General features: G+C 45.4%; 1 protein-coding gene across 2 annotated transcripts in view; it reads right to left on the minus strand.

Moving 5' to 3' along the window:
• Positions 1-16,696, minus strand: part of grik2 (glutamate receptor, ionotropic, kainate 2) — a 165,618-nt gene that overhangs the window by 87,343 nt on the left and 61,579 nt on the right. For both annotated transcript variants that reach the window (XM_031575743.2, XM_031575744.2), the window contains exons 5-7: positions 8,077-8,258; positions 6,331-6,384; positions 4,179-4,352 (exon numbers count right to left, since the gene is read on the minus strand). In XM_031575743.2, the coding sequence (XP_031431603.1) occupies positions 4,179-4,352; positions 6,331-6,384; positions 8,077-8,258 (410 nt within the window). The remainder of the gene's footprint in view (positions 1-4,178; positions 4,353-6,330; positions 6,385-8,076; positions 8,259-16,696) is intronic.

The following is a 16,696-nucleotide window of genomic DNA, read 5'->3' on the forward strand; positions in this document are numbered from 1 at the left end:
CAGTGTGGATCCGGAGCCGAGGAGCTGCCTTCTCCTTCTCCTCTACGCCTCTGTGCTGTTATCATAGGCTCTTCAGATCCCTCTAACAGGGGTCCCACTTATCACTCACAGGGTCGTCTCCTGCACACACTGGACATCAGGAGTTAGATCCCTGGGGTGGGGTGCGTTTGGACGGGGGTTGTGCAGCTGGGGTTCCCTCATCATCACGCTTGTGTGTGTGTGGAGGGGGAAGGGGGAGTCTGGTGGTGTGTGTTGGCATTTTTTTTTCATGTCCAAAAGCAATTTTTCCGTCCGTCTCTCCTCTGATAACATGAGGGAAACACCAGAGGTCTTACATGGCGCTATGCAATTTGCTGAGAACTGTTAACCCTCCCAACAGGGTGTGCATCACAATGGTAGCAGAAATATCCTGAAAGCATACAGGTATGTGGCCACGGAAAGAAATTGGTAAAGGTAGAAAATGGAATGTCAGTGCTTGTAAGCGTCAGACATGGTTACATGATGCATTATAACGCATTATAAGTCACACAGCTGCTGTCATCTGTGCAAACTATAGTCAGATAAAACCAGAAATAAAATAAGGCACACATGAGATACACTGCCTAACAATCACACTTATCACTTCAAAGGAGAGGCTGATGAAAAATATATGCAACTGCAACTATGATTGAAACTGACTGTCTATGTGGGGCATGTCGCCCTGACCTCTGTGGTTATGAAGGCATTTGAGCGTCTGGTGCTGGTTCACCTCAAAGCCATCACTGACCCTCTACTGCATTGTTTCCCAAAGACTGGGTCGCGACCCTCTGCTGGGTCGCAAGAGATTTTTTTTGGGTCGCCTTGTCAAGATCTGCATCTGTAGCTGCGTCAGTTATCGGACAGTTTGTTAAAAAATCGATATGCTAAGTCTATTTATATATTAACGTTATGTATAAGCTTACCCAAAATAACGGTTTTCGAAAGAGATATTTGTCCTTTTTAACTTGTACGACTCGTTTAACACCGCAAGAAAACGTATTTCTAATAATGTTTACGGTGACACGTTACATGAGTACGTTTTCGCCTGCGTCAATTATCGGACACTCCCACTTCGTTCCACTCACCGCGTTGGTTTTCGAGATAATAATATGCTTTCCTCCTGCTTTTACATATACCGGTCTAATTTCTGTACAAATGACTTTGTCACATTATGTTTTGACAAGCAAACGTTAATCTGACTAGTGTTATTTTTGTTTAATTTGGGTATTTTCGACAAAACACTGAGCGAAGTTATTAGGCCAGCGCACTTAACAACCGGCTGTTTGATCAACTGTGCACTGACATGGGAGCAGAACACACGCACTTACTGTTTCACACTGAAGTGCGCTAGTTGTCCAAAGGCAGAGTTTTGACCAGATTCTATGAACTTAGACATGAAATTCATGCGTTCCTTATCCAGAAAAATATCCGCTCTTGCCGAATTACTCACTGATGATTGGCTTCTCAATTGGTCTTATCTGGCTGATATCTTTTCATCCCTCAACGAACTGAATTTAAAATTACAGGGACGGCACGACAATGTTTTCCTTAAGGGGAAAAATGTTCAGGCTTTCCAAAAGTCATTGAAGCTGTGGCTTGCACGACTCAGAAGGCCAGACCCAAGTCACTACATGTGTCCCACTGTGTTGCAGCACGTAGAAGAACATGATGTTGCGGCCACACAAGTGAAACACCTCTCTGCGCTTATTCAAACTCATCTCGCTGCGCTTATTGAGAACTTTGATCGCTATTTTCAGAGAGTTATGTCATTCTGAATGATAAAAGGTGGATCCAAAATCCCTTCGAATTTGAGAGTCCTGAGTCTTTGCTTGAGTTGGCGCTTAGTCCTTCAGAAGAAACCGAGTTGTTGCAGCCCATGTGCAATCGCACTCTGCAAAGACGCTATGGATCTGTGACCTTATCATTCTGGATAAGCATTTCGTCAGAATATCCTGTCCTCAGTAGGGCCAGTATTTCTATGCATATTCCTTTCACTACTACATATACTGTATGTGTATTGTGATTTTCTGTGCTCACAAAAATGAAGACAAAGCACAGAAACAGACTGAATACTGCGCCTGATATGCGTTGTGCTCTCTCCTCCTGCACCCCGGACTGGAACGCGCTAGAAAAACGCAGACAGGCCCACCTATCCCATTAGCAATGTTGAAATGTTAAGTTTTGTATAATTTGTAATCTTTTTGTAATTATTTCATATGTTGTTCCAATGTTGCTGGTTCAATTGAATGTTGAAAAGAAGAAAAAATGGGCTATATGTTTTTTTTTCTTCAATAGCCTACATTTAATGTCCAAATAGGCACTTATTGGATACCTTATTTTAATATTGCTGGTTCAATTGCATTACTTTTCATTATTTAAAACTTAGTAATAATTGTTTAGAGAGAAGTGATCACTCAGTCTGAGATAGCTTATTAACAATGGCAGTAGGCCTACAAGTTCTGAAATAACAACAAAATATAATATATAAAATAAAATAATAAAATATCCTCATTAATGTTCAATAATGGTCAAATCCACCTTTATTTTGTGATTTACGAATAATGTCTATTGGCTAGGGTCGCGAAGGCTTTCCACTTTTAAAATATGGGTCCCCAGAAAAAAAGTTTGGGAAACACTGCTCTACTGGACCCCCTGCAGTTTGCCTACAGAGCCAACAGGTCTGTAGACGATGCAGTTAACATGGCCCTTCACTTCATCCTCCAGCACCTGGACTCCTCAGGAACCTACGCCAGGATCCTGTTTGTGGACCTCAGCTCTGCCTTCAACACAATCATTCCGGCTCTGCTTCAGGACAAGCTCTCCCAGCTGAGCGTGCCTGACTCCACCTGCAGGTGGATCACAGACTTCCTGACAGGAGGCAACGCGTGAGGCTGGGGAAGCATGTCTCTGACTCCAGGACTATAAGCACCGGTTCCCCTCAGGGCTGCGTTCTTTCCCCTCTACTCTTCACCCTGTATACCAACAGCTGCACCTCCAGTCACCAGTCCGTCAAACTCCTTAAGTTCGCGGACGACACCACCCTCATTGGGCTCATCTCTGGGGGGGATGAGTCTGCTTACAGGTGGGAGATTGACCATCTGGTCACCTGGTGTGGGCAGAACAACCTGGAGCTAAAGGCTCTGAAGACAGTGGAGATGGTCGTAGACTTCAGAAGGAACCCAGTCCCACCCACCCCCATCACCCTGAGTGACTCCCCAGTCGACACTGCGGAGTCCTTCCGCTTCCTGGGCACCATCATCTCCCAGGACCTCAAGTGGGGGCTGAACATCAGCTCCCTCACCAAAAGAGCTCAACAGAGGATGTACTTTCTGCGGCAGCTGAAGAAGTTCAACCTGCCAAAGACAATGATGGTGCACTTCTACACCTGCATCATCGAGTCCATCCTCACCTCCTCCATCACCGTCTGGTATGCTGCTGCCACTGCCAATGACAAAGGCAGACTGCAGCGTATCATCCGTTCCGCCGAGAAGGTGATTGGCTGCAATCTGCCATCTCTACAGGACCTGTTCGCCTCTAGGACCCTGAGGCGGGCAGGTAAGATTGTGGCCGATCCCTCACACCCGGGTCACAAACTCTTCGAGGTCCTTCCCTCCGGCAGGAGGCTGCGGTCCATCAGGACCAAAACCTCACGCCACAAAACCAGCTTCTTCCCGGCTGCCGTTGGCCTTAGTAACAAGGCCACCTGACGTGGACTCTCATCCCGCCCCCACACCTCAAGCCTGTGTTATGTTAACACACACTACATTGCACACTGCACACTGCACATTGCACATCCACTTTTGCACTCCTGCCCTGCTTTTTGTATTGAATTGTAGTACTTATTGTGTTTGTGTAGTACTTACTGTGTTATTATGTTTTATGTTATGTGTAGTACTTACTGTGTTTGTATGTTTTTATGTTTACTGTATGCACCTATACATCAGAACAAATTCCAGGTAGGTGTAAACCTACTTGGCAATAAATACTATTCTGATACTGATTCTGATTCTGATGTCTCTTTTTGTGCTTGATCTTGATATGCGTCTTGATGCATTTTGTATTGATCATGGATACCAGTATCTATTGATTTCCTTTAGTTGACGAAAACCTTTCGCTGTTAATTCACCCACTCTTAATTCAGAACCCCCACGGGAGCTTACCGTCATGAAGCCGTCCAGCAGACCGGAGTCGGGTTTGGGCGGGGCTTGCAGGCGCTCCATAGACCACTTTTCCATGATGGCGTTCACCTGGCTGTTCTCGGTGTTCAGGATCCTAAAGCCTGTCATGTTCACGCCACTGTAGCGATATGGCTCCACGTCCAGGGCAAACAGGTCCTGAGGACACACAGTCAATTAGATTAGATCACAGGAACTAAGCCAATGAAATGCAGTGTATTATTTACAGATAAGTGCAGGTAAGGGTGGGGAGGCACCTGAGTTTTAATCCCTAGCAGTGAGACTTTAAGGCTCCGCCGTCAGAGAGACATAACACTGACATAAATATATCACAGCAGATGCCATATCCTGTCACTATTGATATAACAGTGTTAGAATGATCAGAATGGTTAATTTGCCATACCAAAGACTAATAAGGTTACATAACACAACTAGACACCGTCTCACACGACAGCTTACCTTAGTTGTTGCATGCAACATCTACAAAATGTCATAGACATCTGAATACAACAAATGTTAAACCAGTGGTGTTTATAAATGATCAATTACAGAGTAACTTATATGTAATAACAATGTAATATTAGGATTGGTTTAGTGGCATTGCTCCCATAAAAGATGAAAAGGTGTGATGAAGTGAAACACTTCAAAAAAAGCTATAAATGATTTGTGTAGATAAAGAAAATCAAACAAATAAAAAAATAATACTAATAATCATTCACATTCAAATCCATGACAAACAAAGCATAACCCTACATTTTTAGAAAGTCACTTGTTTGTATTGCATATAGATTGCGCCCTTACAACAGTAGATTTCCTCTCTGTACGCTGACGTGAGAGTGTATATACGCCAGCCTTTGGGAGAGTCAGATCTGGCAGTGAATGGGGGACATATGCGGTCTCTGTGGCGGAGCTGTTGACGGCGGTGGCAGAATTAAACCTCCAGCCCTGGCTCCTCCGCCTGCCAAAGTCAACCCTGGCCTCACTCTGCTGGAGCATCTCTGTGTCATACGGCCCGCATCTCCTGCACGCTTATCTGGCTCAGTATATTCAGTATAAACACTGAATAGGAAGAATCGTTTACCATAAAGGGACAAAAAAAAGGGATGAAATAGGGGAGAGAGAAAGGTGGGGAGGGGGTTTAAATCATTCACCTGGCAATAGTGTTGGCTTAGTCAGGAACAGGGTTTTTTGAAGGGGGAGATGCTCGTTTTTTTAAGCTCCCAAAAGCATACTTTCCCCCACCAAAGGGAGCGCCAGACAAAAGGCAAACGTTTTGATGTGAACTCAAGCTGTGCATCTAGCCTCTGATGTCTTTGAGATTCACTTCCAATGGAAAATATTAATACAGTTATAATAATGCCTTGAAATTGGGACCAAAAAAAGAGAGCCCAAGCCCACGCAGGGCAAGAGACAGAAGGAACGAAGGTGAGACACACACACACACACACACACACTCACACACACACACACACATTGTGAGAAAGAGAGAGCGTAATGACAGAAGGAGGGAGAAAAAAGCACCTGTCTGAAATTTGGAAAAGGACACACAGTGAAGAGGTCAAGGTTTGGTGGAGCAAAATACCAGAAACATTATTAGCTATCTAAAATGTCAAGTGTGTACTAAAAAATCCCTGGTAGTAGAGGAAACACAAGGATGAGTGTTCAGTGTGGATGAAAGAGGCTGAACACACAAAGCCTACCCACTCCTCCTTTACTGCCCTGTCTATCCATTCATCAACGCATCTATCTCTCTTGGGGGGGAAATAATGTCCTATACCATTCCGACCCTCCACCACTCTGTTCTAAATTCGAAAAAGGTTTAATTGTTTTTTCTCATGGTCATACAATCCAGGAGAGAAATCTGCCACTGAAAAGGACTCCACAACAAGCAGCAACAAAGGCTTTTGCAGCACTTTAAAAACATCTTGGCAAGCATTTATGCCCGTGCCTACTAACACAATAACAGTCCTTAAAAACAATTTGCACTAATTCTAGAGCTTGGTGGAGACTGACAGGCAGAATAAAAGAACAAACAGAGCAGTTTGCACACCTGTCCCTTAATGTTGATGAAAGAAGCGACATCAAAACCAAAAGAGAGGTTCATGTTTTATACGCTTTATGCAGCAGATGGCCTTACCAGTGTGGTGAAGATGTAGTGGTAATACTCTGTCATCATCCCCATGGAGAGAGCCTAGAAGACAGAGGGGCAAAGAATCAAACACAAAAATCAGACAGATAGACAAACAGACAGAGATGGTCGCTTCCAATGCCAAAATAAATATAATCCAGTCAAGTTATATCTGTGGCAAAGGTCCACGTGTATGTGTGTGCGTTTTCTTCCCATGGCTATTTATATGTACAGTATATGTGTTTGATGATGTTTGCCTGTGCTGCTATTTGTATATGTATACTGTATGGGGATGTGTAGACGTATGTTGATTCATATGCATATTCAAGAATCCTAAGCATGTTTGAAGCTGAATGCTCAGTTCAAGCGTATCACTCCTCGAGCCTCACACAGCCTTCCTCTGCAGATGAGCAGGTGGACCAGTCTGAGCCAGTGACTCTCAGGCACATTATGAAGCACTGATTATTATGGAAGTAGAAGCTAAAGAGTGTGATTAAATAGACCGGGGTCAGGGCTGTAATTGCTGCCAGTCTTGGGCCCGCTAAGTGTCCGGGATCGACAGGGAGCCTTCCGGATATCTGCGTCCCAGTAGACCCATCTCATTTTCTTGCCGACAAGCGAGAGGGACAGCCTGAGCCAATGGGGAGGCGAGCTGTCAGTCACACAGCGGACTTATTCGCAGGCAGGCGTCAGACTGTTTGCTTGTCGGCCTGTAAGGTAAGCTGTGCTTATCGTAAAAAGACACTAATAGATTTAGGTTTTTAATTTCTGCTGATATGATTCCTATTTTTTTGCTTAGTCTAAGGTTTTTATGGTCTGCGCAGCACACTGTCTCACCCACTCTAATTGGCTAGATAACAACAAAGTTTCGAATGAACCATCCCAATTCAGATGGCCCTGTTTGGGATCCAAGCACTTCAAGCGATGAGCCACTCACTCAGCCTAACTCTGTATGACAGTGAGGAAGTCGTCACGCAGTCCTAAATGACTTCTAACAGAGTTTCAGAAGAGGAGTGCAACGGATTGGGGAGTATCACACAAAAACATTCCAGTGGATCATTACTCCCCATTAGCGGAACATATCTCATATGCCACTAATGATGAGTCTCCTTGACCTTCATTACCAATCCACCACTCTGAGATTGATTAAAAAGGCCTGTGAGTGAGTGCCAGAGTGAATCATGCTATCTTTAATATTTGATCATGCCTGTGAGCCGAAGGAAACATGAACGCTGCTAATTATGTTTCCTTTTAAAATACCAGCGTCTTCCCCCCGAGCCGTTTTGGAGCAGCTGCACATGTGGAGATGTGTACTCATGGCACTTGTGCTCTGGTGAACATGTTCTGAGGTGCACTGACGTGCCAACCAAAAGATATGTATTGAAAATTGTTACATATATTACATCATTGAGTTGAGATAGAAATATGGACCTTGAGATGGATAAAATAGCATGGTGACGAAATCCGAAATAAGTGAACAATCTAAAGCAATGTGTGTGTGTGTGTGTGTGTGTGTGTGTGTGTGTCTGTCTGTCTGTTTGTGTCTGTGTCTGTGTGCAAGTGTGCATGTGTGTGCAAGTGTGTGTGTGTGTGTGTGTGTCTACGTGCAAATGATCATGTGTGTGCAAGTATGTGTGTGTGTGTGTCTGTGTGTAAGTGTGTGTGTGTGTGTTTGTGTGTGTGTGTATGTATGTGCAAGTGTGTGAGCTTTCATGTTTTGAGATGCTTTTGTGTGAGTAGTTGCCGGGTCCTCACCTGCTTCAGAATCCCAGCAGCCATCTCATGGCCGCAGTCGAAGATGACATGGAACTCCTTCCCCCGCTTCATCTCCTTCAACAAAGGTTTGGCGTCCTTCGTGTCCCCTGGCAACTGCCGGATTTTTAACCGGATGTTGTATCGGGAGGGGGCTTTAATGAGCTCCTGTAGCCGGATGAGACCTTGAGGAGGAAGAGGAAGGAGAGGAGGAAGAGAGAGGTGTGGGAGGATGCAGAGAATGAGAAAGAAAGGAAGGGAGGGTGGGGAGAGTGGGAGACAGAGAGAGAGAGAAAAAAGCAGACAAATTTCAAGCTTCAGTTTCAGTTTTAGTTCAGTTTCTTTCTGTTGTAACAAGAAATTGTTCATTAAGCAATCTAAGACCTGTTGAAGCTGAAAAGACGAAGCAATGAAATAGAACCATATTAAAAATATAATCAAAAACTTTCCAGGGCCAAGGACACTGAATAAACACTCACAGTAATACATGGGAAACACTTGGAATGGTTCAGGCAGCTGAATGTACAGCGCCTTAGCCTATTGCCATTCTGGAAAAGAAACTACAAATATGTATCTAGTATAATTGAAGTTAGACTCTGCATTCATTTGATTCCCTTGGTTTTAATTAGAGCTAGATAAGGACTCCCTATGAATAGATGGTCTAATGTCATCCAAGTTTAATGAAATCCATCCCTCTTTGAACATGTCAGGCTCAGTCTTCTTCTCCCTTCCTCCCTCTCTCTCTCCCTCCCTCTCTTTCTCTCTCCCTCCCTTCCTCCCTCCTTCTCTTTCTCTTTCTCTCTGTCTTCCTCTCTCTCTCTCTCTTTCTCTCTTTCTATTTTCCGACTCATCCGAGTCTTCAGTCAGCTGAATGTGCTGCCTGAATGCTGCCAATTCATCTCATATATTGTCTGTCCTGAATGCCAATTGAGTGTGGAAGGCAGGAAACACGGTGACTCCTAATAATGGACATGCAGATTTCTGGTTCTTTGGCCACGGGGTCATCGAGTCAGCTTATGAGAGGACTCTCTGGTCTTAGGTAGGACGGCTCTCACACATCTGGGGAAACAGACCACACCACCTGCTGTGAAGGAGAATCCAGTTCTCTTATTGTGTATGCACCACCTATTTTCCCCCGCCATATTACCACTCTTATACATTCTACTGGCCCATAATGTCCGTATAGACCTTCCAGCCTGGTGTTTTTCCATCATTGGTAACATATTGGCTACAGTAGCCTACACCACGTGTGTAAACTGTAAGAAGCTTTGTCATGATTCTTAGCAGGAAAAGCTCTGAGCCCTAAGTACTCTTTCCCATCATGGGGAAAACAAATGTAAGATGAACAAGTCTGAAAGCTATTTATCCTCTTCAAGAAGATTATGCCTACATCTACCAGCTTCAATGCCATTTCTTTTCTGTATGGTAGTAAGTAGTTTGTTGAGAAAGTGGAGAAGTGCAGTGTGTGACGACCCAGCTAACCCCGCCCACGGGCAGATGGGAATATTGGTTTTGTCCTTGTCTCTGCTCAGGTGCGCGTGATTGGCTGGAGGATATAAAGGCAACGATTCCAACATGGCGGTCTCTCTCTCCTCGGAGACTGGCCGGAGGCTTTTGTGCTTCCGTTGTGTTTTGTTTGTTGCTCCTATACTGATCCACACCACATTTTGGATTATTCCTCTACACTGACTTGCACCACACGTATTTAATGTTCATTGCTTTACTATTCCAGTATTGCTAGTCTGTGTTAAACGCCTATTATTTATTAAATTCACTTATTATTGAAATCGTGCGTGGTCTCCCCATTTATGTTGCGTACCTTGAGCCGTACTGAAGACGTCAGATTAGTAATATTTAGGGTATTTTTTTTTGTGGGAGGTAGATGCGGGGAAGCTCTTTGTTCTTGTGTGGTAAATGGGGTTGGTTCGCCTGTGCCTGGTTTGCGGATTTTGCACTGCTGCGTTCATGGCAGATAATTGGATCAGTTGGGCATTTTCTTGTAAATAGAGAGGTATTGTAGAGAAAATTGAAATGCCTACCATAGAAGTAGAGGATTTTTTTACGTCTCCAACCGAAGATTTATTGGATAGTTTGACAAAAGAGCAATTGGGTCAGGTTGCGGTACACTACCAATTTGATATTCCGAAGGGTTTAAAAAAACAAGAACTCCAAGAATGTGTGAAATCAAAATTGGTAGATATGTCGGTAATTTCTAGTAAAATTACCGACGAGACATCTGGTCTGCTGCATAAAATCAGGTTGAATTCCGATCTTGTGCAAGGGGAGGTGGTTGTGGCAGTTCGCCCAGTATTGCCAGTGCCAGGGGTTGATGTCATCTTGGGCAATCATCTAGCCAGAGATAAAGTGTGGCCCAGTGGGCCAGCCCCACCGATCGTAACCATCGAGCCTATGGAGGCTATTAGGCCGGACGATTGCGCTATAGAATTCCCTGATGTTTTCACGGCCTGTGTCGTGACTCGTGCGGAAAACATACAGCCGGCTATTGCAACATTTCTATTGGCCGCGCTTGAATCGAGACGTGGCAGAGTTCATAAAGACGTGTCATACGTGTCAGGTAGCTGGAAAGCCGAACCAGTCCATTAAACCCGCGCCGTTGCATCCAATTCCAGCAGTGGGCCAGCCTTTCGAGCGCTTGTTGATCGATTGTGTGGGTCCATTGCCTCCATCGAAGTCTGGTGCGGTTCACATGTTGACAGTGATGTGTCAGACGACGAGATATCCCGCTGCATACCCGTTACGAAGTATAAACACTAAGTCAATTGTCAAAGCTCTCTCGCAATTTATTTCAGTATTTGGTATCCCAAAAGTAATACAATCGGATAGAGGCAGCAATTTTACGTCTAAGGTGTTTGCCGAAGTTTTAAAACATCTTCGAATAAGCCACAGTTTGAGCAGTGCTTATCACCCTCAGAGCCAAGGTGCTCTTGAGCGTTTTCATCTCACACTCAAATCATTGTTGCGTGCATACTGTTCTGAGCTCCAGCACGACTGGGAGGATGGTCTACCATGGTTGCTTTTGGCTGCTCGGGAAGTGTTGCAAGACAGTCTTGGTTTTAGTCCAAACGAGTTGGTATTCGCGCGTAAAGTCCGTGGTCCGCTGTCATTGTTAAAAGATGGCTTACAAGAATCTGAGCCTCTGGTAAATCTTATTGATTATATCGATGGTTTTCGTCGCAGATTGTTTTTAGCGTGGCAGTGTGGCGCGAAAAATCTGGGTAAATCTCAAGCACGGATGAAAAAAGTGTTTGACCGAAAAGCAGAGCATAGGCTCTTTAGTCCAGGTGACCAGGTTTTAGCTTTGTTGCCCATCCCTGGCTCACCGTTTCGTGCGCGATTTACCGGTCCTCATGTTGTTGTCCGTCAGGTGGCAGAGCTTGATTATTTGATTGCCACACCAAAACGGAGAAAAGCAACTCAGCTTTGTCATGTCAATTTATTAAAACGGTATTACACTCAGTCCTCAAGGGCTGACGTGTCTGGTGAAAAGGTTGATGCTGTTGTTCTAGCTGTTGCCGGTGGCGTGGTTTCAGACTCTCCTCCGGTGGCAGAGGTGGAGGATGAAGGCGGCCCCGATGACAGTATTTTGTTACCACGGTTAAAAAAATTCTGAGATGCTTCAAAATCTGAATGGCCTAGTAAGTCATATGCCTGATAGCCAGAGGGATGTGTTAAAGTCTTTGATTTTTTCCTTTTCTTCTTTGTTCTCCGATACTCCGACATGTACGAATCTGATTGAGCACGATATTGATGTGGGAGACGCTGCGCCCATTAAACAACGGTTCTATCGTGTTCCATTAGTCAAGCAAAAAATCCTGGAGGGTGAGGTCCAGTACTTGCTGGACAATGGCCTGGCTAAACCATCTTATTCGAGCTGGGGTTCACCATGCTTGTTGGTGGCTAAACCAGACTCGACATTCAGATTTTGCACCGATTACCGCAAAGTAAACCAAGTGACTAAGGCCGACTCTTTTCCGCTGCCTCGAATAGAGGATTGTGTGGACCGCGTGGGGTCTGCTAGATTTGTCACAAAGTGCGACCTTCTAAAAGGTTACTATCAAATACCGTTAACGCCGCGGGCGCAAGAGATAGCTGCCTTCGTTACACCATCAGGTCTCTACTCCTATAATGTCATGTCATTTGGTTTAAGAAATGCCCCTTCCAGCTTTCAGAGGCTTATGAATCATGTAATATCTGGCCTTGAGGGTTGCGCTGTGTACCTAGACGATGTTGTTATTTATAGTGATACGTGGGAGTGTCATTTGTTGCGTCTGTCTGCTTTGTTCGAAAGGTTTGCCAAAGCCAATTTGACAGTAAATTTGGCAAAGTGCGAATTAGTGGTCTATTTGGGGAAGGTAGTCGGGCAGGGAGAAGTGCGGCCGGTACGAGCCAAAGTGACGGCCATTGATGGTTTTCCTCGTCCTTCAACAAAAAAGGAATTGATGAGATTTCTGGGCATGATAGGTTATTATCGGAGTTTTTGTTTAAACTTTTCTACCGTGGTAGCGTCCCTCACCAACTTATTAAAAGGAAAGACTCAATTTAGTTGGACACCGGAGTGTCAACAGGCATTCGACAATGCCAAACTGTTACTGAGCACTGCACTGGTCCTGGCGGCTCCTCGGCTTGACCGTCCGTTTAAAATCCAGGTGGACGCGAGCCAGGTTGGGGCGGGCGCAGTGTTGTTGCAAGTAGATGACCAAGGACTTGACCGTCCTTCGTTTGTTACTTTTCAAGAAAGTTCAACAAATACCAGTTCAACTACTCAACCATTGAGAAAGAAGCGTTGGCATTGGTGTGGGCGCTTCTACATTTTGATGTGTATGTGGGGGGTGGTGCCCACCCAGTGGTCGTCTTCTCAGATCATAATCCACTGACATTTTTGCATTCATTACAGAACCCAAATCAACGCTTGATGCGTTGGGCTTTGTTTTTACAGCCGTACCATTTACAAATTTACCACATTCGAGGGGTGGATAATGTAATGGCCGATGCGCTGTGACGCGCCCCGGGTGTGGTTGGGTAAGTTGTTTGCCTGTCTCATTTCTCCTTTCTCCATATCTGTCCCTTATCATCTTAAACTGCTTTTCTAAGTACCAGAATTGCTGAGGGTCAGGAGGTGGAGTGGCGGGAGAGGTGGTGATGGGGTGAATGGGCCCAGTGTGAGTGTTGTATGGTGTGTCAGAGTGGATATGACAGATCGGTTGAGGATGGTGAATAAAGTGTTTTGTCATATTTGTTGTTTTTTTTGGAAGCTTTATTGGAATGTTTTTGGATGTATACTAAATGACAGAATCCCATCTCGGCGGGCTTCTGTTTTAAGGGGGGGGATATGTGACGACCCAGCTAACCCGCCCACGGGCAGATGGGAATATTGGTTTTGTCCTTGTCTCTGCTCAGGTGCGCGTGATTGGCTGGAGGATATAAAGGCTACGATTCCAACATGGCGGTCTCTCTCTCCTCCTCGCGGCTTTTGTGCTTCCGTTGTGTTTTGTTTGTTGCTCCTATACTGATCCACACCACATTTTGGGTTATTCCTCTACACTGACTTGCACCACACGTATTTAATGTTACTATTCCAGTATTGCTAGTCTGTGTTAAACGCCTATTATTTATTAAATTCACTTATTATTGAAATCGTGCGTGGTCTCCCCATTTATGTTGCGTACCTTGAGCCGGTACGTCACAAACAAGTCTGAAAGCTATTTATCCTATTCAAGAAGATTATGCCTACATCTACCAGCTTCAATGCCATTTCTTTTCTGTATGGTAGTAAGTAGTTTGTTGAGAAAGTGGAGAAGTGCAGTGTGAAATATAGAATCCTTTGTTCTAACCAGGACCACTAGTCATATAATATAGACTCTGTGGCCAAAAAAAATCAACACAACAGTTGGATGCGAATATAGTTCTAGTCTAAGGCTGCTTTACAGGGTTACACCTGACATCTCAGCACATCTGTGGCTAGGGAAAAAGCCAGTCAGAGCAGAGACACAGAGACATTGTCTGACTTAACATCCTTCTGCTGGCCTCAAACACATTGTACCAGGTCTTTAGTTGAAACGACATTTATCTTGAAGCTCCTGCTTAAAAGGGCAGGCACTGAGCTGCTGCAGACTGATGCCTGTGAAGGTCACTGCTCTGAGTCCTAAAAGACAGGCTCTCCCCGGGCTCCCCTGATGACCTGACGTTTGACCACCACAGCACCTATCACATGACGCAGACTTTAGAAAGCACAGCTGAGCACAGCTCTCACAAGTCTCATCGCAGCAGGCTTCGCTTCAGCAGCTCCTCCGGCAAACTCACAGAAAGACAACATCACCCCCCCCCCCCCCCTTCCTCCCTTCCTCCTTTCCTCCCTTCATCCTTTCCTCCCCTCCTTCCTCCCTCGTTCCGGAGTGAGGGATGGAAAAGCAGCCAGATGTTTTCCTCTCCGCCGGCGGCAGCGGCTCCCCTGCCGCCCCTTTTTGGCTGGTGCCGTTATTTGTTTATTTCCTCGCTCCGCTCGAGTGCGTGCCGCTGTAGGACTCTCGACCTATAGCCCTGCTTTAGCGGCCAGGCCTTCCTTCAGCCCGACAGCCTCACACGGCCACTAGGAGGCCCCCCGTAATTCAGCACCGCGCGTTGCCAAACGACACAGCCCTGCAGGGGTGCCCACGCAAATGCTGGAGATGCGTCATCAGCTGTGCTAAAGGAAGGTCAGCAGCAGCAGCGCAAGCACCGATATCATAGAATCCATGCATCACTAAGGGCATTCATACCATCTGGGTACAGCTGGAAGCAGTCACTGTTAATTCAGCTGGGTATGGCAAAGGAAAAAAAGAACACTGGACTACTGATGCATTGTGTGAAGACTGCACTGTGATAATGTTCTGTTTTAGTGCAGGTAGTAATTAAGAAAGGTATTTTCATGGAATATAAACCTCATTTGCTGTATCCATGCCGAGCCAGGTTTCATTATAGAAGTGTATTTGCGTAGGTAAACGTGCTGCTGTGGGAGGAAGTACGATGGTGTGAGTAAATACTATGATGTCCACAGCGATGAAATGTCCTTCAACCTTTGAATGGTTTAGAAGGATTTCAAATGCCTCTCCTCTCTTCTTTCCTCTCCGTCCTCTCTCACTCCTTCTCTTCTACTCCACAGATTAGAGAGAGAGAGCACAGGGCAGGAGCCCAGAGAAAGAGAGGAGGGGGGGTGGGGTGGGTTGTGGAGAGTGAGGCAACGAGTGAGAACGAGAAAGAGAAAGAGAAAGAGAGTGAAAGTGAAACACAACTGTCAGCGGTGATCTGTATTGACTGGGTCTAATGCCTCCAGACCGTTCCTGGGTCTGCATTTAACTCCGCATGAATATTTCATCGCCTTCAAAGCGTTTATTAGCAGTCTGTCGGGGGGTTCCTGAGCGTGAAACATATCAGCCTGTGATAAATATCCGCCCAGACCGCATCGATCAAGTGTGCCCAAATAAAACAAAATCCCTTAAAGATGGCAGCATGCACATTTCAGCCATGGAGATGTGGTTCTTCTGCGGTGGGAATATACTACCAGGGGGACAACCTTAGAGTGTGTTTCCTTCCAGTATGCCATCTGTGGAGGTGCACCACAAGATAGCGGAGAAATGGGGACGGTGTCTCGTGATGCAGGAAATTCTAGACAGCCCGGCCAAGGTTAATGCAGTCCACAGGGGCACGTCGACACGCTTATTTATGTCCCATTATATGTGCCGGACAAATTGAAGTACGATTAAAACCGATCTCTGGTCAAAGGTTTAAATAGCGGCACCGGCAAAAACTGTGAAGACATTCCACATTTGCAGGAATTACTCCCATTCTCTCACACACACTCACACACACTCACGTGTCCATTCTCCCCCCCTTTTCATTCCCCTCTGCAGCCCTGTAAAGTCAAGCAGACTGCAGGCGACCAACAGATCCGACAGAACGTTTTAACGTTGACGGTGGAGGGTAGAGAGGACTTCCAAGAGCCCGAGCGGCGCGCTACACATTTCGGGCTTGGCCGCGTTCAAGGGAGCACGCGCAGCAGTCGGTGGGTGTGTCCGAGGGAACATCTGCTGCCAAAGCGGCGCATGCTGCCTGCTCGTCTCGAACACCTTGTCAAGGCCGCTCACAGATGCAGTGCATTAATTAACATTTGTGTGCCATCTTGAGACGTCAGACACCATGAAGCACGAGCTTGCCTGGGCACGAGGATGAAATAAGCAGGGTATAAAGAATAGAAGCGCTGGGGTTTTTTTTCTGTTGTTGTTGCTTTGTTTTTTTTGTTTTTTCTCCGATACATTTTTTATAGGAGCAGATGAAAAGTTGAATCAATCCATGAGAGTCCTAACATTTTTGCAAAACAAATTCGCTCTTTTCAAATATGAGTGCAGGGGAAAGACAACAAAGAAGGGGAAGAAAAAAAGATTCCCACAGCGTAATGGCATAAGCGAATATTAATCATAAGAGTGCCTATCCAAAAGCATTTCCAGAGGCGAGAGCGATCACAGCACTTATTACGGCAAAGCGGCAAAAACTGAAATTAGCTTGGCACTTGGAGGAATGTAAAGAAAGCAGGGGGAAAAGAGAGAAGAAAAAAACAACAACACTAAAA

This window comes from Clupea harengus, chromosome 11 (genome assembly GCF_900700415.2).
Source record: "Clupea harengus chromosome 11, Ch_v2.0.2, whole genome shotgun sequence".
Lineage (NCBI taxonomy): Eukaryota > Metazoa > Chordata > Actinopteri > Clupeiformes > Clupeidae > Clupea > Clupea harengus.